At 29.4% G+C, this 27,938-nt stretch overlaps 2 protein-coding genes across 3 annotated transcripts in view; one reads left to right on the forward strand and one right to left on the reverse strand.

Annotated features, from left to right (window-relative positions):
• LOC107457187 (formin-binding protein 1) overlaps positions 1 to 11,216 on the reverse strand; it is a gene marked incomplete at its 3' end in the record, with an annotated part of 45,255 nt that extends 34,039 nt beyond the window's left edge. Inside the window, 1 exon segment of the mRNA XM_043051408.2 lies at positions 10,916 to 11,216. Coding sequence (XP_042907342.2) covers positions 10,916 to 10,939 — 24 coding nt within the window.
• A 3,352-nt stretch (positions 11,217 to 14,568) lies between these two features.
• Positions 14,569 to 27,938, forward strand: part of LOC107450410 (ArfGAP domain of ASAP) — a 53,132-nt gene continuing 39,762 nt past the window's right edge. For both annotated transcript variants that reach the window (XM_043051406.2, XM_071186736.1), the window contains exons 1-5: positions 14,569 to 14,958; positions 18,097 to 18,169; positions 24,389 to 24,475; positions 26,824 to 26,885; positions 27,001 to 27,075. In XM_043051406.2, coding sequence (XP_042907340.1) covers positions 14,833 to 14,958; positions 18,097 to 18,169; positions 24,389 to 24,475; positions 26,824 to 26,885; positions 27,001 to 27,075 — 423 coding nt within the window. In that variant the 5' untranslated portion in view covers positions 14,569 to 14,832. The remainder of the gene's footprint in view (positions 14,959 to 18,096; positions 18,170 to 24,388; positions 24,476 to 26,823; positions 26,886 to 27,000; positions 27,076 to 27,938) is intronic.

A 27,938-nucleotide genomic window follows, 5' to 3' on the forward strand; every position in this document is an offset into this window, starting at 1 on the left:
GCACAAATTCATAAAAACGGACCCTGGTTAAAAGAATGTGAGTAATTTTTTCACGATTTCAATTTCAAAATGTCTGGACAGACCCCTGATTATTCCCTGAGTCAGATAAATTCAATGAAGAACATTACGCGGGTAGCACGTGAGGACCACGTCACCAAATGTATAGTTGTCTGATACCAGGCGCCTTTTTGTTTCAATTCCCACTATTAATTCACACTCTCCCTCATATCTTGTTCAAATACATTTTTTTAAACTTGTAGTGGATGACATTTGATGTTAATACAGTTTTTTCAAACATTAATTTATCAATTTAATTAATTTTATTTTCATCTGGGAGAAATATTTTTAATTATTTAATAAAAAGTAACATTTTTCTTTGTTGACCAAAGCAGGAAGTGACTTTAAAAAAAAATTTCTTATAATACTTGTTCCCAAACAAGTTAACTCAAATTTTATACAAGTTTCGATACGAAAGCTTTAATCTTCAAGAATTTAGTCGAAATAGATAAGACTTCATTTAACAAAAAAAGAACTTTTGCATAAACAAAAATCTTTTAAAAAATTCCAAATTATCTCGCAAAAGAAACGAATAAATATATAAGAATTTAATAATAATTTAAATCTTACTTAATCAACTAAATAAAATAATAATTCTAAAATAAAATATGTAAAATATGACAACTGGATAGGATTGTCCTCTCCATGATCAATGTTTTTTCCTATTTCGATTATTTTAATATTGATTAAAAATTAAAGTAAATTTGTAAAAAGTTTTTTTAAAAAAATAAAGGTTGACTCTTTATTAGGAAGAAAAATCAAAAAATAAACAATACAGAGATAAAAACATTAACAATTAGAAATTTATGTCTTTACTAAAGAAAAGTATCCAAAACAAAAATATCAGTGTGTTCAGAAAATTTTTTATTAAAATAAAAGGCCAATGTTAAAATTAATAGAAATTAAACCCAGTCAAAAATAAAATGATCAATGATACAAAAAGTAAGATAAATCTAGAATTTCTATTCTAGTTCTTGTTTAATTTACTTTAGATTCTCTTGTCTGATTTATTAATTAGCTTTTTTGAACAAATCTAGAAATCGTAAAGATTTCTAGATTTGTTCAAAAAAGAGCACTTTATTTTACTCTTTATTATAAAATAAAAAATAAATACAGGGAAAAAAAGGAAACAAATTACATATCTTCGTTTATCTTTAAATATAATAAATAAAATAACGCGAAATAAAAATAAAGGATTAAAAAAACGCTATATATCTGTGTATTTATTATAAAACATAAATTTTCGGAACAGATATCGAGGGTCGATCAAGCTGGATATTTGGGCCGTTTTACAGCCTTTTTACAACTTTCAAATTCTAAAACATCTTCTCAATATTCAAATTATAAAAAAACGGCCTAATCACAAAATTCTGAACTATAAAAGCGGTCCCTTCACATAATTCAAATTCGTAAAAACGAAATTTCGCTTTATGAAAATTCTCGGAAAAAACGATTGGGAACAACGTGATTTTGCTACAGCATCGTCCCGAATTGAACGTGTCGGTACTCTAATTCGGAATTCGCGCGTCGTAATATAGCGTGTTAAAAATATCGGAGATAGAAAACCCTTGTAAAAAAATGGCGAATTGTGGTCGACAACAACGCAAAAATTACCAAGAAATCGAAAGCGTCAAAAAGTGATAACTCAAATTCGAACGTCGTCAGCAGAATTGAAACACTACGTGAAAAGCAGAAAAAAAATGATACATAACTGCCGAAAAAACTATCACCAAACGTCATGAAATTAAGATTGAATCGTAACCAATAGAACGCGTCAAAAAGTGATAATATCGTATTAAAAATATCAGATTTTAAAAAAACATGTGAAAACAGCCGAAAAGTAACTGCATGAAAAACTGTCACTAAACGATGTGGAATTACGATGGAAGCGTCACAAATAGAACGCGACAAAACGTGATAACTCAAAATCAAAAGACATAATAATATCCCATTAAAAATATCGGAAGTAGAAAAATCATGTTGAAAAAGCCAAACAAAAAGATGATGAGTAAATGCAGATCATCAAATGATGTATAATTATAAAGAAATCGTCACGAATTGAATGTTTCGAAAAAAAAATAATGGCTCTCATTTGAAATTCGATTGTCGTAACAACGTATTATATATATAGGAATTAATCTTAAAGACCATAGGAAAGTGACCGAAAAGCTATCTAAAAACAAGTAGGCTTCAAAAAAAGAAGGGAAAAAAAGGAAATGGAATTTAAAAAAATAGTGATTGCTAAAACTGAATGATCTTTATTAAGAAACTTTCAGGAAAATAATTTTCATCTTTTACAAAAATGGGCCCTAGAATAAAAATGAAACCGGAATCGAATCCTGGATATCATAGTATTGCTTTATAATTCAGCATTCCCCATACTTCTTGCTAGTTCTTAACAACTATTTTAATTAAATTCTTTTATTACGCTTTGATAGAAGATTAAGGAAATTAACAATAAATTCAAAATAAAAAACAATATTTTTAAAAACCACGTTTTTGTAGTGGAGAATAATAATTTAAAAAAAATTGAAAAACGAAAAACGTGGGGCGCATGAAATACATGACAGTAATGTTATATTAGTGTGTGTATGTGTACTCATGAGAATATGTGTATGTATATCTGAAATTGTAATTGTATCTGAATGTGGAATTGGAATATGTTTGTGTATATGCATATGTATGTGGATGTATATGTGGCTGTGCATGTGTATGAGTACGAAAATGTGTATATGTATGTGTATATGTACTGTTATGTATTTCATGCGCCCCACGTTTTTTTTGTATCAATTTTTTTTAATTATTATTCTCCACTAAAAAAACGTGGTTTTTAAAAATATATATTTTTATTTAGATTATTTTTCTTAGTCAAGAGTAGTCAAGACTACTACAAGACCACTACTAAAATAATAGAACTTTCATTTTAAGTTAGGGATACGAAAATCTTTATAGAAAAACAATACCTTTACGACTTTCATTAGTTTTATGCTGATGACAACCAAAACAATCTGGAAATGAATGAGGAAAAACTGGATCCTACCACGTGATTTTTCAGCCAATAAAAATACTCCGACAATAAAAATCTTTTCACCTGACATGTAATACTAATTTGAAATAATGGAATCGACAACAAAAGACAATCTCGAAAATAATTTTTTTTTTAAATTTTAATTTTATTTTACTTTGTATGTCTTTTTTCTCTTCATTTTCATGCATTGTCATCCAATTCTGAACTATGCGCCAAATTTGAAGTTTGTAGCTAGTCGGGAAGTTAGTTTAAAATCGATTGCAAAATTCCACCCGGACAGACATACACGAAGGCAAGTTTATATAAACGTGGTAAAAACATTAATATATGAGATCATAAAACACTAATTATCCCATTAAATTTTTCATCCAAAAATTAGAATAGACAATCTGTAGTCCATCCATCCTTATATTTGTAATATATTACAGCAACCGATGACTTTTCCAGTTAAAAGTTTCTTTAACCACAAAACAAAGGATTACTGAGGCTCTATGAAATTTGGCACCCTGCCAAATAGGCGAAAACGAAACTCTTGCGCAGGAAATGTGTTTAATGAGTAATGTTTGCGTAAAGTTCGCATGCTTGGTATTAAATACAATGATATCTGAGTTCAAACCATTACAAAACACCTTCATCAGAAAATATATATAAAAAAAAAAAGGAATGATATTATTACTGTGTCAGAATGGCAACCCACTGCTTCACAGAACGCCATCTATTGGAATTTAGAAATATTATTAATACTTCCCCCCCCCATGAACTCTCAGTTCATTATAAATTAAAGATTTCAAATATTTATCAAAATTATCCTCCTCAAATGTAAAGTAGCAACATTTTTTAATAAATATTATAACTATATAAATATTTATACTTTATGAGCAATTCTTAATTATATAAAGATTACAATTCAATAATATTAATAGAATTCATAAAATAATATTCTTTATTACCAATAGTTCAAACTAAACCAATTCAGTTTCATCTTCCAAATGCTCTATAAAAGCAATTTGAGTATCAGTGCTACAGGACAAATTATACCCAAGTAGTTAAAAAGTCTATGTGCAGCTGACAGGACGGTTCTCTTCTTTACTTTCAGTGTTAAGCTCTTTAATGCAACCTGTACTCACTTGAAGAGTATCAGCCCATCATCATCATCAATGGCTCAACAGCCCAGGGTTGGCCTTGGCCTTCACAAGAAGCTTTTTTCCAGGCTAACCTTTGTTTTGTTTGGGTTTTCCAATTTTTAGTTTTTAAGACCAAAAGGTCTTTCTCTAGGCCACCTATCCATTTCAAATTCGGCCTACCTCTTTTTCATGTGCCTACTGGTCTGGCATTGAAAACTCTTTTTGTGGTATGGCCTTCGTCCATTCTGATAACGTGGCTTGCCAATTTTATTCTTTGTCGTTTAATGAAGTTATTAATGTCAGGTTCATTATATGAGTGATAAAGCTCTAAATTTGATCTCCTAAGCCACACACCATTTTCTTGAATTCCTCCAAAAATACTTAAGACCTTTCTCTCAAAGGTACCCAACATAGCCTCATCTGTACAAGATATGTTAAAATTGATCTTATAAGAGCTTTATATAAGAAAACTTTTGTTCTTCTATGAGTTACATTAGATTTTATGTATTTCCAAATTCTATTAAAACATTCACTGGCTATAGTAATTCTTCTTTGTACTTCCATTGTGGTATTGTTCCTGTTGTTGATCACAGAATCCAAGTAAACGAAATTGGCAACAGCCTCAAATTTACATTCTTCAATTTCTAAGTGAGTGTTATTGAAGTTTTTACCCCAGCCCATACCAAGAACATTTGTGGGCGGGTGTGAATTTTCTTCGTTTAAGTCGGTGTCCCCCCCCCCTCCCTTTAAGATAGAATTTTCTATTTCTCATTATTTTAGTAGCAACTCTTACAAAAACACTCAACTCTTCTGTATCCTTGACATTTGCACACAATTTACTACATAAAAACTTTTCATTAGTTTTTGTACAACACATTCAGGGTAAGTGGATTTTTGTTCCTGTATTTCTCTCGAAACATTCATCAGAAGGTATCTGATAGTTGAGCACAATGTGAACAATCCTGAATAAGGTTGCTATTTGGTGATCGCATGACAAAAATATTTATTTCGCAATCTCTATGTACATTTTTTTAGCATTAAATATTTCATAAATTTGATATTTCACTCCTTTGAGTGAATAGTATGTCATTTTTGAGACATTTTGATGCAATATATTTAATTAGCTAGAGTAACAAACGGTATAATAGCAGATGATAAAGAGAAGTAAGTGACAGGAAAAAAATTCACTGTTAGCTTTTGGCACGCATTAAGGATTTTCTCAATCTCAATCTGTTTCTCCTCTTACTCCCAAAGCTGAAATGAACTTTTTAGGTGGAGCCAAGTGCCAACAATTGGTGAACGAATTATAACTCCAAACACTACCCTGCAATCCCTGTAAATCTTCAAGCCGGCATCACTAAGCCATAAAAATCTTAAGTAATTCTTATCAGTTCGATTTGTAAGAAAGCTTTACAACTGAATCAACACCAATTATCTCAGTTCTACACCGCATCAAAATGCTTGATCTCAATTCAATAAGATTTTCATCCTTCTCTAAGCAATCATTTAAACTTGGAAAACATTTGGCCTTAGCAGAAGCATCAAATACGAGTCTAATTTTGGTAGTGCTGTATGGTTTTATAACTGCAGGATGAGGTAGATTGGGTATATTTACCTCATAATTATCCTTTACTTCTATTATTCTCCCCTCCATCCATCCATTCATTAAAAACTTATTCATACTCTTGTGGGGAAGGACCATCTATCAAGAGGAACCTCAAGATTGAACCAAGTTAGCATGTCTTACATACTAAGGTATTCATGTTTAATAATCATAGTGGTAGTTAAACCACAATATTCCCCCACCAGATTTTTATGAGGTATAGAATTCGATGAATGGATAGCACTAGCTGCTGTATTAGTGAAAGGCTGGGATTGCTGGATTTAGGTCCCCGGGTTTTTGAGCTTTAGTCATGAGAGCTGTATTAAATAGGAGTAAGAAGAGAAACATCCCCGCACTTGAAAGGGAGACGACCCTGATACTCCTAGAGAACTGTACTCTGCATCATTCACACATATTCCATATTCATTCAACTCCTTCATCCATGGACCATTAAGGATGCATTTGACATAATCACAAATCACTGGCTGATCTAAATAAAGTACTTTACAATTAAATTTGTCATCAATACTTGCTAAAATAACTTTGTATTAAGAATGTCACTTTTCACCTTACGTACCAACTTCATTTCTCCACATCCAAAGATTTGACAGCATCTTTTGTAATATATATCCGCTCAGAACCTGTATCAATTCCATTTCTTATGCGTAGGACTCGAGTCTGTAATAAAACTTCAAAATGAAGTAACTGGCTAGTTAAGAGGTTAAGACGTTATCGCCAGAGACACTTTCAATTGCCTTACTCTTTGGATTTTGAGATTCATTACTGGTCACAACTCCTCTACAGAGTAGGCAAGGTTTAGGAAAGAATGGATTAATCCATGGCTTAAACCGTCCAGTCCAAAACCCCTTTGTCTTAAACTGTTCAAAACCCTTTTATTCAAATTATGTCACAATTTAAAAAAAATATTGTGAAAAATAAAAGGCTAATTTTTGAACAAGAAACAGACAAGTTTTTGTTTTATTAAAAAAGTTTATTATTATTTTTAATATTGCATTAATTTTTCCTTATGCAAAAACATAATTTATCAATATTAAAAGCATATTTATTCATATTTAAAGGATCAGTGGCGTACGCAAGGGAGGGGTTTAGGNGTTCATTGAATTGTGGAGCTTCAAAAGTTATAAATCTTTTCCTATTATATTATATTCCTTTAATAAGTTAAAGTAAATCGTATTAAAAGTATCAAATATTTATTAATATATGGAATTATTATGTGTACAATGGTTATGTTACACCTATAGAATTTTTACCTTTTACCTATGTTCTAGGTTTTGAACACTTTAAGAAAGTTTTAGTCAGTTTAAGACAGTAAAACCCACGTGACCTGTTCAAAACCCCATGCCTGCTCCTCTACAAAGAGGTATGTTGCACTTTTTACCACAATGAAAACATGGTTTCCGTTTGCAACTTATTACCCTGTGGCCTGGTCGTAAGCATAAGAAACAACAATGTAATCTAGCAACAGCAGCATTTAGACTCCAATTTTTTGCATTTTTACTTTTCCAAGAACTGTGCTGATTTACACAAAAAAGACACTGTCACTTTTATTAGGGTGAAGTAAGCTATTCAGAAGTGGAAGACACTTGTGCAGATTTACCAAATTATTGTGTCAACTGGAATATACCATTCATAGGAATTTTCTGTTTCACAGTATCACCTGTACCTCTCACTAAGGATTAAGATGCCATGTTCACTCTCACTTCTCTTTAAGAACTCTAGTAAAGTATCCAACTCAGTCTTAGTTGTTGGTTCAGCTCTTTCCACATTTGTAACAACATGAGCAACTGACTGTTTATTCATAGTCTGATATCTTTCCCACAAAAAAACTATTTCATTTAATTAAACTATCTATATTTTATACAAGTTATTACATTCTGTAAAAAACAAACATTTTTTTACTTGCTTGCAGTTTCTTTGATAAAAAAAAAACTGGGAGGACAGTAATGTTTTTTTGTTTTTTTTTAACAGCGGGCGCTTGGAACTATTGTCCATTGGCCACAGTAAGTGCCAGAACTGCTAACTCTCTTTTCGTTATCCAGTGGGCACCTGTGGCGAAGCCACAGCGGTGGAGCAGCGTCACCCACGTCACACTGCCACAACTCGTTTATAGGGCGGGTTACATTCACACACAAAGGAGAAAGAACATAGAACACAGATAGAGAGAAAGAAACATACATGAAACATGCCTTGCCCGGGATTCGAACCCAGAACCTTTCTGATGCAAGGACAGTAATGTTATGCACAGGTTTTTTTAAGGTAAATTTAAGCTAGCTATTTGACCCCAAAAGAAATACTGCAATTAAACTTTACTGTTCTGTAGAGAAAAGCATTCTTTGTAACTTGGAAGTTTTTCTTTTTTTATTCAACTAAAGTCACCTAAAGTGTTTTTTTTTTTGGCACTTTTTGTACTTGTGACAGTAATTACGCAAAAGTGGAAGACATATATACAAGTGACAAATAGGCCTACCTGCTGTGCAATTAGCCCTCCACTCAAAAAGGCTGTGCACCTTTACATATTACATATATTTCATTTTTTTAAAAATATAATTAACTACTAAATGTGTCTAATCTTTATCTTAAAATCATCCTTTATAAAAGCATGGCCAGTACAAATATTTCAAAATTACTCAAAGAAGAGTTAAATCCAAACACTTAATAAGTACAAAAAAATTTTCAATAATATGACTAAAATTTTATTAAATAACTTAATTGACATATACCATGATTAATTTAGTCAAGTTGGTTGCCAATATGATAATTTTTATATAAACGTTAATGTTCTAGCAATATATTATTATATCAAAAAAATTTGTATATTTGCAGAAAATTAAATACTCTTAATTACTAGAATTCATTCAGAAGATAATTTTTCATTAAAAAAAAACATAATTTTTCTAAAACATTTTCCCTTTCATCAATAACTGACTTAGCAAATATATATGCACACATCGTAAAAAGTGATTACTCAAATTTGAAATTCACGCATGGTAACATCTTAACAAAAATTGAGTTTCTTAAAATCATGCAGAATTTTGCAGCAATAACCGTTTAAAAGGTGATCAAGGAAAACATAGACTTACAATGAACTCTGTGCAAATTGAATGAATTAAAAAGTGAAGACTCAAATTTCCAAATTCAAAATTTTACATTTTTGATTTTTCAAGAAAAAAATTTCATTGCATTCAGAAGCTCTTGTGTGCCACAGGTTGCCAACTTTATTTATGCTAAAAAAATATAACTAGGAGTATGGAAAAGTCTCCCAATAGTTACCTATTCCAGAAAATAGTTGCTTTTTTTTTTTTTAGCATTTTCAAGCAAAAGGCACAGTCGGCTTCAGGCCGAAAATAGTATCAAATAGTAGACTGGGCAACCCTGAATCTAACACATCTAGGTAAATACCTATATATTACCTAAACTATTACTGTAATTACATTATTAGTTGTATCAACATTAGGCTTAGCTAACTAAATGATAATCAGAGTTCTCCCTAGAAATAGAAAAAGGGCAGGGTATTTACTCACAGTAAAGGGCACTTTAAGTTTTGAAGGACTCTAACTTAACACCATTAAAATTACATAATATTGAACACCATTAAAATTACATAATATTGAACACCATTAAAATATGTAATATTGAGTACTAGCTGAATTTGATCTCCAATTTTTAATTATCCTTTTAGATTATTTTATGTGTATCTTTCGCAAAATAAATCTCAATCATTATCAAAATGAGAGAAAAAGTTGAAGCTTTTGAAAAATAATTAAAAACAATCTAAAAGACAATCTCTGTATATAAATCTTCTTCAAAAAAAGTAAACTAAAAAAAAGATATTAATTGATGAACAATTTTAAAGCTTCTTTTTTACATTTTAAGCTGAAAATTATGAGAAAATAAAAATTTAAAGGGGCATTTTCAATCAAAAATGCACTTTTTTAAAAAAAAAATCATATTACAACTTGGAATCACTAAAAAATTCAGTAATATACCCCACCCCCCAAAAAAAAAGAAAAAGATGAAGATCTCTGAGGCGAATTTCAGCTATAAAACCAGACAACATAAGAAAATTCTTACTAAAATGAAGAAATGAAATTAACAATTAAATAATTATCAATAACAAAATAAATTAGAAATAGACTTCTCCTTAAAAGTGGTTAAGAAAAAAAAAATTCCTGAAAAAATAAAAGAAAAAGAGGCAATATTTTTATAAGAAATGGTAGCTTATTTTTACAAAAAAAGGTAAGAAGGGCACAATAGGGATCAGAAGGTAGGCGGGGAGGACCACCCTTTTAAAAACGCTTAGGAATAAAAAAGTTCATGATAATCCTATATGACTATTATAGTGATAAACTACCTCATCTTAATGATTCACTTAACTTATTCATAATTCACCCAATTGATTCATAATTCCCCAAACTGATTCATAAGAAAATCATATTCAATTTTCATTATGTATAATATTAGATAAATTCAAGCTTTATCATTTGAACTTCTTTAAAAAAAAGTATTGCTGGAATCATTAGATATCAGCTAACGACATAATGAATCATAAAAGACTGCATACTACAAAGATCCTATACAAAGAACAAACGAAGTTTTAACATTTATACAATGGTTATCGGTTTCTAATATACGCTTAAAGTATAATAATTATATTGCATTTCAAATTTAACCGAAAAATTTAACCATAAATTATTTATGATTAAATACATGAAGTGTTAGAATGTTTACATTAACAACCCCGCCCCCTGGCTATTTCATTGAGTCATCTAAAAACTTATTAATAATCAACAAAATTAAGAAGAAAGTAATTCACGCAGCGAAAAACCCGAAAATGAAATTCTAATGGATGTGATCGCCCCCAACATTAATATCATAAAGGGAAGTAAGTAAACAAAAGTAAGTTGCTTCAATCTATATTTACTTAATCAAAAAACACATTTATTTAACCACACGTGTTTAAAAAGATTTCGCTAGACATGAATTAATGAAGTAAATATTTTTTTAAATCAGCTTTATAAAATTTAAACATAATATAAATCTTATAAACAAATCTGTCAGGGGAACATTTTTAAAATACTTTACCCAAAGATCTGTACCCCAACTCATGACCAACAGGTATTCCTACAAGTACACTTGTTTTGTCAACAAAAAACGTTCACAGCACTGACAAAAAACATCACAATCCATAAGGCACTCAAATGCAATAGTAAAAATATTTATTGAATTATTATTTTAAAAAAGGGCTGTTTAAAATATTTCAACAACACAAAACTTTCAAAAATACTTGAAATCCATACGGAGTCAACACTATTGTATTCTGATTGGTATGATATGACATCAACATTTAGAACAAGAGTAGGATAAATTGAAGATTGCTAGTTACACGCCATCTATTGGCGAACGATATGAGCTAAAACTAGCGTAAAGCAGAAATCACATCACTAGCGTGTAAAGAGTTTTATTGTTGTTGTTGTTAATTTACGTCGCACTAGAGCTGCACAATGGGCTATTGGCGACGNCACAAAGGGACCAACATCTATTGGCGAACGATATGAGCTAAAACTAGCGTAAAGCAGAAATCTCATCATTAGCGTGTAAAGAGTTATAGGAAAAAGAAGTACGATAAATTCAGTCTTGTTTTCAAATAGAATAAAAACGTTTAAATTAAGAAACTATGCTGAACAGAAAACTACATTAAACATAGTTACATTACTACATACACTACATTAAACAAAAAAAGTCATGGAAATTATAAAAAACATTTTTGTTGCTGTTGTTGTTAATTTACGTAGCACTAGAGCTGCACAATGGGCTATTGGCGACGGTCTGGGAAACATCCCGGAGGATGATCCGAAGACATGCCATCACAATTTTGATCCTCTGCAGAGGGGAGGGCACCCCTGCTTCGGTATCCCGACGACCTACGCGTGAAGTCGAGCACTTTACGGTAGCACAGTTTAACGAGGACCAATACCGCACACCCTCGGTCCCAACGCAGACTGATCCAGGTGGTCACCCACCCGCACACTGACCGCAGCCAGTGATGCTTGACTTCGGTGATCTGCTGGGAACCGTGTCTTAACAATCAGTCCACTGCGGGACTAAAAAAAAAACATTTTTGACTGTAAAATACTAAAGAAGGAAGGGCAGAGGGATAGGACATGTGACCAGTCTTCTTTCTAGATGGCGTATTTGCGTCCATGAATTTAAGAAATATCTATTTAAATTTTCAGTGAGAGATAAGTAAATAGTGACGAGAAAAAGAAATAAAGCTTCAACTAATATTTCAAAAAATTTCTTGCATTTGTAAATAGTTCAGTACTGAAAATGCTTCCCTTACGAAAATTTACTACGCTAATGGTGAAAGCGAAAACCATTCCACAAAAAAAGATTTCAATACCAGACCAGTTGGCACACGAAAAAGAGGCAAGTCGAATTTGAGATGGATAGATGGCCTAGAAAAAGATCGTTTGGTCTTAAAAACTGGAAAACACTAGCAGGAAAAAGGTTTGCCTGGAAAAACCTTCTTGAGAAGGCCAAGGCCCACCCTGGACTGTCAAACCATTGATGATGATAATAATGGTGAGAGCATACGAAATGTTTCCATAGGTAGAGATTTCAGCTCTACGCCACCGGTAGCCCATTTCAATTGCCAATAAAATAAATTCCTTATATCAACTAAAGAGAGCCAGGAATTTATTGAGGTGTATGAAGTCTATTATTCATAGCTAAGCTTATTTCGAGGTTGTTTCAAGCTCACTTCATATCCACTAGACTGATGATATGATTTTAATATATATGTTGTTGTTTTTATTGTTGTTAATTTACATCGCACTAGAGCTACACAATGGGCTATTGGCGACGGTCTGGGAAACATCCCGAAGGATGATCCGAAGACATGCCATCACAATTTTGATCCTCTTTGAAAGGGATGGCACCCTCGCTTCGGTAGCCCGACGACCTGCGCGAGGAAGTCGAGCACTTTACGGTAGCACAGTTTAACGATAACCAATACCGCACACCCTCGGTCCCTTCACAGACTGATCCAAGGGGGTCACCCACTCGCACACTGATCATAGCCAGTGATGCTTGACTTTGGTGATCTGCTGGGAAATATACGTATAGATACAGTTCGTTTTCCGATGCTTATAACAAAAGAGGTTGTTGTTGACGTATGCCTGTTTAGGCAAAGGGGGTGTGATTAACGAAACAGGTATTTATGAGGTATAAAAAAATTTACCCTATTTCAACTAAAGAAAGTCAGGTATTTATTTAGGTGTATAAAGTAATGTTATTTATGCCTAAGGTTCTTTTGAGGTTCCTTAAAATTGACTATGTTTCAACTAGACTGATGATGTGATTATTAATATATGATACAACTAAACGGATATAAATCATTATTCGGATATACATATAAACGGATTATAATAATATTAAAAGAAATATTATTATATAATAATAATTTTATATATATTGAACGATTGTTGAACTATTGATTGCATTGATTAAAATATTAAAAATAGTGATTATAATTTTGTGAAACTCTGATGTTATTAACAGTATGAAAAGTCCTTCTCAGAATCAGCTTCAAAAATTGATTAAAAATCTATTAGTTGCATGAAATTTGATAAAAAGTTTAAAAATATCGTCTAATCTTATTGAACGTATGTAAAGGTTTCTAAGAAAAAGGAAAGAAAATCTAACTATCAAACTTTCAACGATAATGAAAGATGTAGGTTCAATTATGAGAGAATAAACAGGGCTAAAATTTCCTAATACGATTGGAATTACGTATTTGAATTTCTGTAAAGGTTGTTAATGGTAGTACTTTCCTCAGTGAATTTTTTGTGTGTGTGTGTGTGGCTGTAGTACTAGTCATACTTTAAACGCTTTTGGCCATAAGAATTGAATAGCAATGACGGAAGTGGAATGCAATTTATTTAAAAAGGAAAATTAATTTCATTAAATTAATTTAAATAACGAAAAAACAATTTTTTTTATACTAATTATGTTAAAAATCATATGATTCTAATATTTTAAAACCTGCCACTATTATTGTAAATTTTACTTTCTTACTAATTCATATATTTTACTTTTTGGTTCAATATCCTTGTTTTAACTGGGAGACAGAATCAATATTTAAAATAATTTTGTTGGTTTGTTAAAAAAAAATTACATTTTAGTTTTAAATTAAAATATTTTGGATGTCAACTGACTAATTATTTAAATTTTCAGTTTTATAGCTTTAAAAATTCAAGTATCTTAGGCATCTACCTTTTAAAAATGTGAGTTTTCACAATTGAATATTTTTAATTGTAGAAGTTGTGATAAGTATCATTTCTAGATAATTTAATCGAATCTACTAAAATTGCAGAAGAATTATGTATTTGATATTTTCTTTTATAGCTTAACAAAAGAAGCAATTATTGCCGAAGGTGTAATATTTAAAACTTGGTTGATTAAAAACAGGTTGATAAATTAGGATCTCTACTAGTGAAAATTTAAAGATATGCACTATTCTTTATATAATATAAATAATAGTGAGGTTAAAAACTTACAAACTACAGTTTATGAGTTTTTAACCTCACTATTATTTATATTATATGAAACCGGGAAAATATCGTAGCACATTCCTATACAACGGAGAAGAAGAGGAGAGGGAAAGGGTCAGACCATGGATTCGGTCTTCTCCCCAGATGGCGTTTTCGAGCACTGTGATCACGAATAAGAATCTTGGCAGTCAAGACAGTTCCTTTGCTATACATAAATTATTGCAGTAAGAATAAACCGTAAAACATTTTATGGAAATGATCCATATTTTTAACCGTCTAAGTTAGTTAACGGTAACTACTGAAAACGAAAACTAAAAATAAAAAAAAAGAAAGAAACAAAACAAAAAAATGTTGATCGACGCGAAGATGACCAGCACGTAGGGTGTATATCGTTTCCTGATATCTTCTGTTTTATTTATTTACTTCTAAAGAAATCTGTCTTTCAATATGCCTGGATTAATGAATGTTACAGATTTTGTTGCCGAGACCAGAGAGGACTACAATTCTCCAACTACATCATCCTTCGTCACTAAAATACCCCTATGTCGTCAAACAGTTAGTTCTCTAGAAGAGGTAGGGTGTAAAAACAATGCAATGTTATTCACATTTGTAAAAAAGAAAAATCTGTTTACATTTATTATCTTCTAACATTTAGGTGCTATTTTATACCAAAGGGTACAGGGAGATTAACGTTAAGCAAGAAATCATTGCTAATTAGCAGAGAAAAAGCTTCCTGTAATTAAAAATGACAAAAAAATATTTATTGAAATTTATCGTCTTAGGCGTCCAATAATTTGAACTGTTTTTATTTGAATAATAGTTTGATGATAGATAAAGTTGTGTAAAACCGGAATTAAAAGTAATACTTGTCATATAGAGTGTTGTTTTTTTAGTTCCCTTTTCACAATTATTTAAATATTCAACCTCCAAGCAGTTGAATATTCGTCTAATTCTGATTTGTTAAATGTTTTTGCAAATATCGGTAGTTCCAGGGTTGTCATGATTAAAACTGTGACTTAAATCACATGATTTTTTTTAAGAATAATTACTAATTTATAATTATGATTTATAAGAAAGTTGTTGATTTTATTAAAATAAATCTTAAGTCCTTTTCGGAATAATTTGAATATTCTATCCTCAACCAGTTGAATATTCGTGTAATTCTGATTTGTAAAATATTTTAATAAATATTGATAGTTTGCAGGATTGTTATGATTAAAATTGTGACTTAAATCACTCAATTTTATTTTTAAAATAATTACTGATTTATAATTATGATTTTTAAGAAAAATCATTGATTTAATCCAATTGATTTTTTTAAAAATAAATCCGAAGTCTGAAATATTTTTATACCTAATTATTTATAAATATGTTTTTTTTTTTTAAGTTGTGATTGTTTGATCATTGCAAATGAAGATTTTATCTAAAGAAATAATGAAAAGAAATTGCATGTAAATTATTATATTTTAAACTAGGCTTTATATAAAATTGGCTAGTAAGAGTGACTTGAAATTGTTAAAGTATATTTCCTTGTTTGCTGAGTGTAAAATAATTTGTTGGTTATAAACATATATCAATTATAACTATTTTATTTTTTATTAAATTCAATACAAGTGCTTTTAAAACTTAATAAACTTGTAGTTATTGTATATCAATTATGAGAAAAACTTGTGCAGCTCAGAGAAACTGAAAATAATATTTTTTTAACATATGCAAATCGAAACTAATGTGCTCTTTGTTGGATGTTTTTGACAAATTGTTCCTCTGTCTTCAAAATTTTAGAATGTTTAGCTTGAATAAAGGGGAGATTTCCGTATCGTGATCTGTGGCAGAATAATCGCCAAGTCTTGGAAACTTCCAGGCAGTGGCCCCTCAAGAAACTAAAAAAAAACATCACACAAAGGGACCAACTCGAAAGGTACAACTCTTGGCAAACCCTGGGCAAACATCTACATGTTTTTTTTAAAAAAAATTGCAAGTTTGAAATCTATTTGGCACCTTGGCGATTGTAGTTGGCGGGACAGATTACGATGCGGAAATATCCCCTGAATAAATATAACTATGATTTTATTTGTAATTAATTTGTTTGTAATAAATGAATTATAATTTTTGAAACATTTTAGTTTTAAAATATCAACTTTTTTAGCTATATTAGTGATTTTAAATATTAATAGATGTCCTTAATGCATTTTATCAGATAATTTGACAGGTAAATATTAAAAAATCTTGATTTGAACCAATCCTGGATTGTTGCATCATAGATAAAGGTCGTAAGTTATATAAGAGTAAATAAGCTATCAGCATATTATTCTGTCTTTTCCGATTTGCAAAGTTTTAATATTTTTTTCTATAATCAAACCTATTTATATAAAAGAGACTTATTTAAATTTTTAGGATAATGAAGTAGTTTAAGAATAAATTGTACATGTATTTTTATGTGTAGAATTAATTTATTTCATAATAAAGTGGACATTGTAAAATAAATCTAATCAAGAGAGAAATTATTTTGCAATGAATAATGTCTTTTCATAATTTATTTTGTTTTGAAAGCATTTATCTTAGTTTAATATTCTTTGTAAACTTTAAACATTATATACTTAGTAAATTGACTTCATAGGGTTTGTAGTATTTTTAAAAAGTGCTTAAGGGTGCTTATTTTTAAGTCACGTTTTTTAAAATCTGTTACATTTTTGGAAATATTCAAAATTTTAAGTGCAAAAAAATTCTGAGTTTTAGTTTTATGTGCAAATTTTTTCCAGCGATTGTTGTTCATTAAATCAAAGCTAAATATCAGTTAAATTAAAGCATTTTGGTACCCTTTTTGTCAGGACAGAGAAAATACTTATTAAATAATTCCTTAAAACAAAGTACATTATATCAAGGTTCGACTGCATATCTGCCGAGTATCCTGTTTTTTAACGGAGACTCCTGTATTTCTTCCATTTCCGATGATTCCTGTATTTCCTATCTCCTGTTTACCTGCATATTTTCAAATTTCTCTGTATTTGTCGAGGAAATTTTTTTTTTAAAATGGCCATAAAATATCCGCTGATGGCTATTATATTTCTCTAATTCCTCAACAGATGGTTCAATTGCCAATACTGTTGTTGAGTGTTAATAGTTTAAGTAATAATAAATTATGGTTAAAAAAAAATCATCTTTAGATTAAGATTTATGAACATATTTTTTTCTTCCCTAATTGTAAGCGCTTATATTATTTCCAATTTTGAATTTTGACTTACATAGTATATTAAAACACTTTACTCATAGCCTAAAAAATTTCATTAGTCAAATCTCCATTATTTTATTTCTTAATTGTTGGCAGGTATGATATTTTTTGAAGCATGCTTAAAATACCTACGTAATTAAAAAATGTATTTTTAAATTAAATCAATAAGTATACACTTAAAAAAAATTGTGAAATTATTTCAAAACTAACTTTAGTTTAATTATTATAAAAATTTTTAAATTTTATTATGTGCAATTCTTTTTAATTTAAATGTATTATATTAGGTATATATACTTTGTAAATGTATGTGTATAAGTATGTGTACTTAGATTTATTACTGTCTATGGAAGCTATACACTTTTTTTTTTATTGTGGCCCTCAGTAGATAGTGCATTGCTATTAACATTAAGTGAACTCTTTTATTAAAATTTATATTTTAATTTATTATTTAATATTTGTTTAATATTAACCTCTTTATGTAGACACTTGATTTTGATCGAGATGGCCTAACCAAAATGAAAAAAGCAGTAAAGGCAATTTTTAACAGTGGTAATGGTAAGTTGGATCATTATTTTTGTTTTTAAAAGTATTTCATTGATAATTTGAAAACTATAACCTGATGTTCATAGCTTTAAATTGTTTTTTCAAGTATTTAATAATGTTTTTTTTTAAAAATTAATTTTCTAAATTATTCATTGATTACTACTATTTTTTATTAATATTTAAAGAACTTATGTATATATAATTATGTTATAAGTATGTTTTTATCAGGGTGCGTAGTATATTTAAAAAGGGCTTAAAGGTGCTTACTTTTGATTTACCTTTTTTAAAAGCCCTTAAAGGTGCTTTTTTGTTCGGGATTGATAAAAAGTGCTTAATCTTTTAAAAAGAGATTTTTTCTTTGACGCATCGATTGTCGTTCTAAATTAAAAAAAAAAATGCATGATTTTCACGATTTCTTTGCGATATTTATCAGAAACTAGTTATTTTATCATGATTATGTAAAGTTTTTATAAATGTTTTTGAATTTTATTGATTTTGTGTTTATAAATTAAGAACTTTAAACGATATATAAAAAATAATTTTTATTACTACACAAATCCTACTATATACATATATATATATACAGTCGAACCCCGCTATAGTGAACCGTCTGCGGATTCAGTAATGTGTCCACTATAACCGATAGTTAACTATATCCAAATTTTTTGAAGAATATTTTTTGCATAAGACAGTTGAATGATTGAAAATTGGCTTTGCAATTTTGCATAAGTTATTTAAAAAATTATTAACTAATTTACAGATAATAAAGCAAAAATTGATGGAAAAAGTAATTACGTCGCTAAATATTAGTTTTATTTTCACTTTTTATGAAAAAAATTTGTGATTTTTGATTGAACACAATTTGATTTTAAATTGAGTTCATCAATTTTCTTATCTACANGCTTAAAATGTATTTAAAAAGGTGCTTCTTTTTTGTTGAGAAATCTTGCTACGTACCCTGTTTGTGTTATTATGATGTAATGAAATCATAAAAGGAATTTAAGATACTTTCTGTAAGTTTCTCAACTATAGAAAAATGTTCTCAACTATAAGTATGATGAATAATAACTTGGAAATTTCTGAGTAGCCACTTGATTGACCTTAATTTTAAATTTCTATCTTCATCTACAAAAAAGTACCCTAGCAGCAATATAACTGGAGCCAATATTCACGAATCATGGCTCAATAAGGGTTCAAAGGGCCGTTATTTCAACAATATTGGAATAGAATATAGAATTGTCAGATTCACCCGATATTTTGTATTTATTATTCACCCAATATATGCCTTATATTGGTCACTTGGTGCATGTTCATACAGGCCAAAAATTGCTAGGAAATTTTTTGTGTGATTTTTTTAAGTATTTTCAAAATTTAAAAACTTTCCATCTTACCTTGATATTCAAAAAGTGTCTCAGAAAGTCTTATGTTGCCACTGGGCATAGAAAGTAAACTTTTGATATAGTGAACAGCAATAGTGAAGCAATAGTGAAAAATGAAAAATTGACATCCTTAATAACATAATGATCAGAGTATTAGGATTTAATCTTTATGATTCTGGGGCCCAACCTTAAATGGGCTAATTTGTTTGTGTACAGTAGGGGTGCACAACCTTTTTGAGTGAAGGGCCACAGCAGATTGACTAATGAAGGGCCCCAATTATTTCAACAAACATATTGACAGCTATTGTTCTAGGCACTAAATTCTTTTTGTCATTTAACACGTTGATTGCCATGGGGGTCACCGGTGATCGGCACAGAGTTTGTTCGTAGCTCCACGGTGGTCACCAGAAACCGGCGTATCCAAGATTGTTAGAATCACATAATTCAAGTAAATTTTTACTTTTTTATATTATTATCATTACTAAAATGGTTTGAAGAAATTAATGCAATATAGAACACACAAATAGTTTTATTTATATACACAGAGATGCCAAGTTGCTCCTGACAGCGAATAAATATTTTCAAGTTTATTAATTGTGATTCTTGGTTTAATAAATTCAATTTAGTGGATTTTTATCCACCACTATTTCTGAACAATTAGCAGGCTTACGTAATTCACCATTTTTTTTCCAGATATGTCATGTTAAACCTTTTTAAAAAAACTAGCAAAATCTGTCTTAACATTTGCATATTTAGATTGTTAGTAGTTATTTACCGTTTGGCCAGACGGACAAGCCATGTGAAATTAGAGTGGCATTCAACGTGTTAACTTTGTAATTTGTTTGCATAAAATTAAATACTTTTAAATGTTTAAAATTAGAAACTGCAAAATTTAATAAAATAAAAAAAATAAAAAAAAAACAGAATCAATTTATCAGAAAAAAATTTTGATAAACTGAAATAATTAAAAACTATGTAAAAATTCATTTTTTTGTCATAATACATAACATTTATAGTCCATTTAAACATAAATTTTAACATTGAAAAATTTGTGCATAGAATTAAATTTAAAAGAAATAAATATTCTAGTTATTAAAATAAATGCAAGTTAGATACTTTGATTTAAAAAAAAGTTTATGGGGTTAAAAATTATTAAAATTAAAACAAAACTGCTTCAGTGGAAAATAAGATTCAACATTTAGTAGGGAATATAGAGACAGGGGCTGAGAGAGGGAAGGAAAAGAAAGAAACAGTGAAGGAACTATTTTCCTTTATAACAAAAAAACTTTATAAGATACTTTTTTACAACTCTTCATGACGATTATTTTTTTAACATGACACTTAAGAATTAATTAAAATTTACATTACTTTACGATACTTATCTTGATTACATTTTTTTACAGTTAAAATTTAATGATATACAAATCATTTCCGGCATAAAATCATAAATGATAGAATGGTCCACATAGGTAGAAAATGGTTTGGAATGGATCATGTCATAACTTTTTTGAGCCATTAAATGAAAATTTAATGATTTTGTTTTAAGACTGCTCTGTAATTTTGTACATGCCAAATTCATTCTGGAAAACAGTCTTTCGACAGAAGCTGTTGTTGTGGGTAGTATTAAATTTAAGGCAAATTTAATCAATTCTGGAATAACTCCAAGATGGTGTTCTTCCTTTCCTGATTTTTAAATCGCATGAATACAACTAGCATAGCTGCTAACTCTACTGGATTTTGCTAGTTTCTCCAGGTCTACTGGTGTAATAAAAATTCTGGTTTTTTCATTTTAGAAAATTCTCTAAAATTAAATAAGTTTCTTAAAAATATCCCTATAGAAATTAAGTTTTCAATAGGGCTAGTTATACTTATTTATTAATCCAAGTTAACGGTAAAATTATGAGGTATACTTATTTTAATATTCAACCAACGTTTCGGCTTGAATATTTAAATAAGTATTACTAATATATAATGAAGCGAGCCTCATTTACAGAAATTAGTTTAAGACCTTTTCCTTTTTGTTCTAAAATGTTTATTTTTATTCCCTTTTTAAATAAATTAAAAAATCTTAATTTTTTTCATGAATTAAATGCCTATTACTATTCAAAATTACGAATAAACATAATGCACATCATTTCAAGCATATTTAATGCCAGTTATGACTAGAAAATATTGCAGTTTTCCTTTTTTGGTGACTATAAAAATCCGTAATATTCCCTATATGTCAAACTTTTTAGTAACTTATGCAAAACAATTATCATGAAATTAATTTTCGTAAAATCTACTGGATTTTTTCCTATCTATGTTGGCAGCTATGAAATAGAGATGTGTTATATTTAAATTGTTTGAATATGAATTGTTATGTGTGATTTTTAAATTTCGTAAATAAAAAACACGATGAGTGGTTTTAAAATCACGCATATATGAACCGAGATGTATGATTTTTAAATTGCGAGAAGTCTCACAACGTATGAATTTTAAATTGCGAGAAGTCTCACAACGTATGATTTTTTGAATGCGTGAATATGAATCGTGACTTGTGATTTTTAAATCGCTTGAATATGAATCGCGGTGTATGATTTTTGAATTGCGAGAAGAGTTACAGTGAAGGATTTTTTAAAAGCCTAAACACTAATCACAATATGTGATTTTAAATCTCGTGAGTACGAATCGCAATGGATAATTTTCAAATCTCGTTAATGTGATGTGCAATTTTAAGATCACTAAACACGAATTACGATATGTGACATTTAAATTGCGAGAAGAATCAAAAAGGCTGATTTTTAAAATGCATAAATACAGATCGCAATGTGTGATTTTTAAATCATGTGACAAAAAGAATAGGTTGGGTGTCTGTTGTAAAATTTGCACGTGTTCATGGAACTAAAGTTATAGGCACATGTTTTAAATTATTTTTTTGCAAAAGGGACCGAGTTTAATATAAATCTATGCATCTCGTTTTTTTTATTTTTTTTTTTTTTACTTTCTTCGGGAAGGGGTCGATTTTGGAGATACGTAATTACTTTTTTTTAAATTACTAAAAAGATTTAAAACAGAATTGAGTTTTAGCAGTTGTAATATTGTATTAAAATATCAGGATATTTAAAATCACATAAAAATGTAGCAATAACGGGGGGGGGGGGAATGAAACACGTCGAAAAACCTTTTTATATTTATCTTAAAATTATCACAAATACAGCACGTAAAAAGTAATTATTCTAATGCATGATTCAAAACTCGCGTGCTGTCAAATTATAGTATAAAACATATTAGAATTTTTTTAAATCACTGGGAAGAGCATAGTAATAAGTACCAAAAAAACTATCAAAATACCTTTATATTTACGATGAAATCTGTGTAAATAAAGTGCATCAAAAAATGATGTATTGAAATGCAGGATTCGAAATTAAAGTGTCGCAATAGCGTATAAAAAATATCGGGACTTTCAAAGCATTGTAGAAATGTGTAGCAATAATTACTAGAATAACCATTGAAAAATAAATTGATTTGCAATAAAATCGGCACAAATAAATCACGTCAAAAATGGTTATCTAAATGAGTAATTCTTTACTCATGATTCGTAATAATATCGTGCTTAAATATAAAAATTTTAAAAACCACAAGAAAATATCTGCTATGAGAATTCCGGACAATAACTGCCGAAAAAAGGATCAAAAGTCATTTAGATTTGACATAAGTTTGCATAAATATAACGTTTCATAACTTACATAAATCGCGATTTCGGAAACTGCACGAAGAGCGTCAAAAGTGATAACTAAATTTCAAAATTTGTGTATTGTAATAATGATGTATTAAAGATATTGAGATTTTCAAAACTAAGTGTAAATCCGTAGTGTTGACCAATGAAAAATAGCGATCGAAAAACTACATTGAATGCGTAAATTTCAAATTTCCGAAATAATTTTTTATTTTTTAAATGGAATTGCTTTTTCAAAATTTTTTTCAGATTTTGTCCGCTGGCCGCAGGTTGTGCACAGTGCCCATAAGCAAAATATTTTTAAATGTACTGCAGCTGGATTTATTAATTTATACAAATGTTCTGTAAGCATTTCACAGCAAAAAAAGTCAACTTCACGTTAAAATACTATATTTTCATTGATTAAAATACAGGATCATACATAGATACGCTACATTATTTTTTAAACCATAGCAAACATTCTTGATTTGTTACTTTTTCAATCATTTTTGAAGTACTAAATTTTGTTTATGACGATGATGATGACTTATTAATAAATGACTATGATATGAAGGTCCGGACATAAAACTTAAATATCTTTCGAAGGGACAATTACCCAGATGGTGCACCATTTGCAAACACAAACATTTGCTGGTCTGTTGTTCCCACAATTTCTTCATCTCCATCGAAAGCATATGGTCTTTTAGAATCGCTGTCACTTATTCAAGATACAAATTGCTCTGCTGGACTTTGTTTGTTCTGCGACGTTCGTCACAGTTTTAGGCACTTTCTGCTTCTGGGCCCTAGTGTACAGAATATTTTAAGTTATGAAATCAGATGCAATAAAATTTGAATTAGCATGTCTGTTTTTTGACAGATTTGAATCAAGACAGGTGTGTGTGGGTGGGGGGTAGCTGCAATCTGGACAATTCGGTTAGAAACGTAGTTGAAAGTTAGAATTTTTAATTTCACTTTTTGCATATTTCATCAAATCTCTGAAACCTTTGAAGTGAATCAAGACAGTTTTGCACACAATTAAAAACATTTTTTTTCCAAATATAATTGCTTGTAAAAAATAATTTTTAATAATTATTTACAACTTTTTATTATTTTATTTAACTTAAGTGAGTAAAATAAATCTAATAAATATTTCAGCACACGTGGACAATGAAGTTTATTTATCTAAAGCATTAGACAGGCTTGGAGCAAATGCCATGACAAAGGACCAAGAACCTGACATAGGTATGCAATTCATTTTATTATTATATTTCATTTTTTGTACCAGTTGCAAATAATAAGGCTATTGTAGTAATTGATTTTTACTTCTTTAACACAATATTAACGGGTATTTACTGATACATTCAGCATGTTTCAAAACTTCTCCAAAACAACATTGTTATTACTACATTTAAATATTACATTACATATTACATTATAAATATTTGAATTAAAAAAAACAAGTTTAGTTGGCTGATTGAATAACAACTGGGAATCGCATTGGAATCAAGCATGCCAGAAAGTGATTATTTTATAAATTGTTAGTTGTTACTCTGAACCAAAAATTTCCAGTTGTAATAACATATTATTAATTTAAAATATGTTGTTGCACTGTTGTTAATGATCAAAACATACTTAGAATCTTTTCAGTCGAAAAACAAAGTTAAAACTCTATAAGACACTCATACTTCCTGTGCTGGTTTATGGAAGCGAAACCTGGACCCTAATTTCAGGTATACAGCGGACACTGGACACCTTCGAAACAAAAGATCCTCAGAGCCATCTTTGGCGCAATTCAAGAAAGGGGTTGCTGGCGAACCAGATATAACTTTGAGCTCTACCGACTCTATAAATAATACCAAATTGCACAAGTAATCTGCAGTAATAGGCTGACATGGCTGGACCATTTATGGAGAAGCCCTGAAAATAGCTCAACGAGAATCGTCACCTTTAGGAACCCAGAGACAGACCACTTACTAGATGGCTCAACGACATCGAAAATTACCTGAAAACTTTAAAGATTAGAAATTTGAAGTGAGTTGCCATGGATAGGAGACGCTGGCATTTTTCAGCTGTTGAGGCAGCCAAGGCCTGCAAGGGGCTGTTGTGCTGTCAAGGAAGAAAATTTATTTAAAATATGGAATTTGAAAAGCCACATCTCCAAAACAATGATAGTATTTACAATGGGTTTTTCTCAAATTGAATGTGTTAAAATATGATGGCTCAAATTCGAAATTCTCGTGTCTTTGCAATATTGTAATAAAAATGTTGCAATTTAGAAAAAACCATATAAAATTACTCAAAGGACTGTAAGTAACTGCTAAAAAAAGTAATGATCTTCTAACAACGTGGATTTATGAAAATATTGCAACAATCCGGGAAACCAAAAATACTTTCCTTATGTTTTCAAAATGGGATGCCTGCAAGTGACATAGTGTGGGTATCTTGATCCTGATTGGTTGTTGAAACGTGGCATTTGTTTACATTAGCAATTTTTTCCATTTTATTTCTAATAAGTCAAGCCCATCAAGTATCAATTCTTTTATTTTCTTTTACAAGGATTTCAGTTCTTTCACTTTATGTTTTAACACAAAGACAGGTACAAAGCCAAGTGGAACATGAACAAACTAATTATGCTTTGAAGTTGCCAGATGCCCAAAACAAAAATATATCATGGTTACAATGAAATACAGAAACAAATAATAAATCTAAGTTGAGTATAAGAATTATGTTTCAATAAATTTGATGTGTGATTTCGCACTGCATTTAATTAACTTTACGTTAGTTAACATTCTAACTTCTGTGGGGAAACTTAGGTTAACTTTACTCGCTATTTTGCTTATAAACGATCAGCCAGTGCTGAAGTCATAGGTCACATGTGTCTGTAGCTGCCAACTTTCCTGTATTTACCAGTCGACTACTGGATTTTGCAATTTTCACCTGGTTTACTGGTCTAATAAAAATTCTCCTGGTTTTCATACATTTTAGAAAATTCCCTATAATTGAATAAGTTTTTGAACAAAAATCCTTATTGGAATAGAATTTTTTACACAATTTATCACTTGCTTGAATATTTAAATACTAGTGCATAATAAAATGAGACTCACTTATAGTAATTAGTTTAAAGCTTTCCTTTTTCTGTGTTCTAAAAATTTCAGTTTATTTTTATTCTGTACTATCTTTTTAAATTATAAAATAATATAAAGTAAAAATCATTAATTTAGGTTACATGTATACACTAATTCTTAAAATAAAGTTTGTTTGCGAATCAAACTTATCACAGAAAGGGCATTAAGATGAACTCAATCTAGGTTTAACCAAATAGAAGAGCAAATATAAATATTATAAAATTATTTAAGTTTTTGTATATTGATGACAATAAAAATTCCCAAATTTCCATATATGAAAAATATTAAAAATATTATGGAACAATCATCATAAAATTTATATTATTTATCCATCATAAAATTTAAATATTTATATTATCTACTGGATTTTTTCCTATCCATGTAGGCCGCTATGATGGTCTTCTTGAAGTGCAAGTACCCAATTGCTACTCATATTATAACACATGTGATTGTTTTATTATTTAGGTGCAGCTTTCATAAAGTTTTCTATTGTTACAAAAGAATTATCAGCCTTAATGAAAACCCTTGTAAGTTTTTTAATATTTTAATTTTAAAAAAAAAAACTTTTTGTATCTGTATATATATTTATAAAATTTTTATTGGTTTGGAATTGTATAGCATCTTTTTTTTCTTTCAATTTAGATGCAGAATTTAAATAACATCATAATGTTCCCACTAGATAATTTATTGAAAGGAGATTTAAAAGGTGTCAAAGGTGTAAGTATATTTATTTTCCTTTGTTTTATTGATGACAAAGCTTGTTAGCATAGTTATCTTTTTTTAAATTGTACCAATCAATATAACGTTATGTGTGAAAGGTGATTAAAATTCATTATCAAGACAAACTATTAAAAAACAATAGTTGTTACTAATAACACTCAATTTAAGTAATTAAAATATTTTATTGATAGTTAGTTGAATAGTTATGCGAATTACACCTGGCCAGGTAATTAAAAATTTAATTTCACAACTAAGATGTTAGGACGACATTTAAGATACTGTGATATTTTAAGACGCTTGAAAATTTTGGCTACGTATTCGACAACTTTTTATGTTTGGTATCTTTATACTCTTTGTAGTGACTTATAAAACATCAACTCTATTTTAGATCAGCTATGTTGAAGTAACAAGATACAGTAAAAAAGGACAATCAATAATTTATCTTCATTTTTCAAAAAAATAGTATGCTTAGTAAATAATCAGCTGTTTTGCATTGAATAATTTTAAACTGCAGAATGTTTTTAATTTCTTAATAAGATTTTATTCTAAACTAGCAGACAATAATTCTAAGTTTTCTTTCAATAAAAACTTGACAATAATTTAAAAAGGAATTTTACTTTGAAAGAAGAACTAAATTAAAATACTGAAAAACACTGATTAGTATATTAATGAAAAAGTAATGTATGTGGTAGCGTGAAGAATGACATTTTTAAAAATGTTAAAATTTATTTAAATATTTGGTAAAATAATTCTACAAAGCACTAAATAAAAAAATTATTTTAAGATTAAGACAATCTATAAGATCTTGATCAATTTTAAGATGCTTAAAAATGTTGACTAAGTATTCATATTAATAATTA

The sequence above is a fragment of the Parasteatoda tepidariorum genome, chromosome 1 (genome assembly GCF_043381705.1).
Source record: "Parasteatoda tepidariorum isolate YZ-2023 chromosome 1, CAS_Ptep_4.0, whole genome shotgun sequence".
NCBI classification, from domain to species: Eukaryota; Metazoa; Arthropoda; class Arachnida; order Araneae; family Theridiidae; genus Parasteatoda; species Parasteatoda tepidariorum.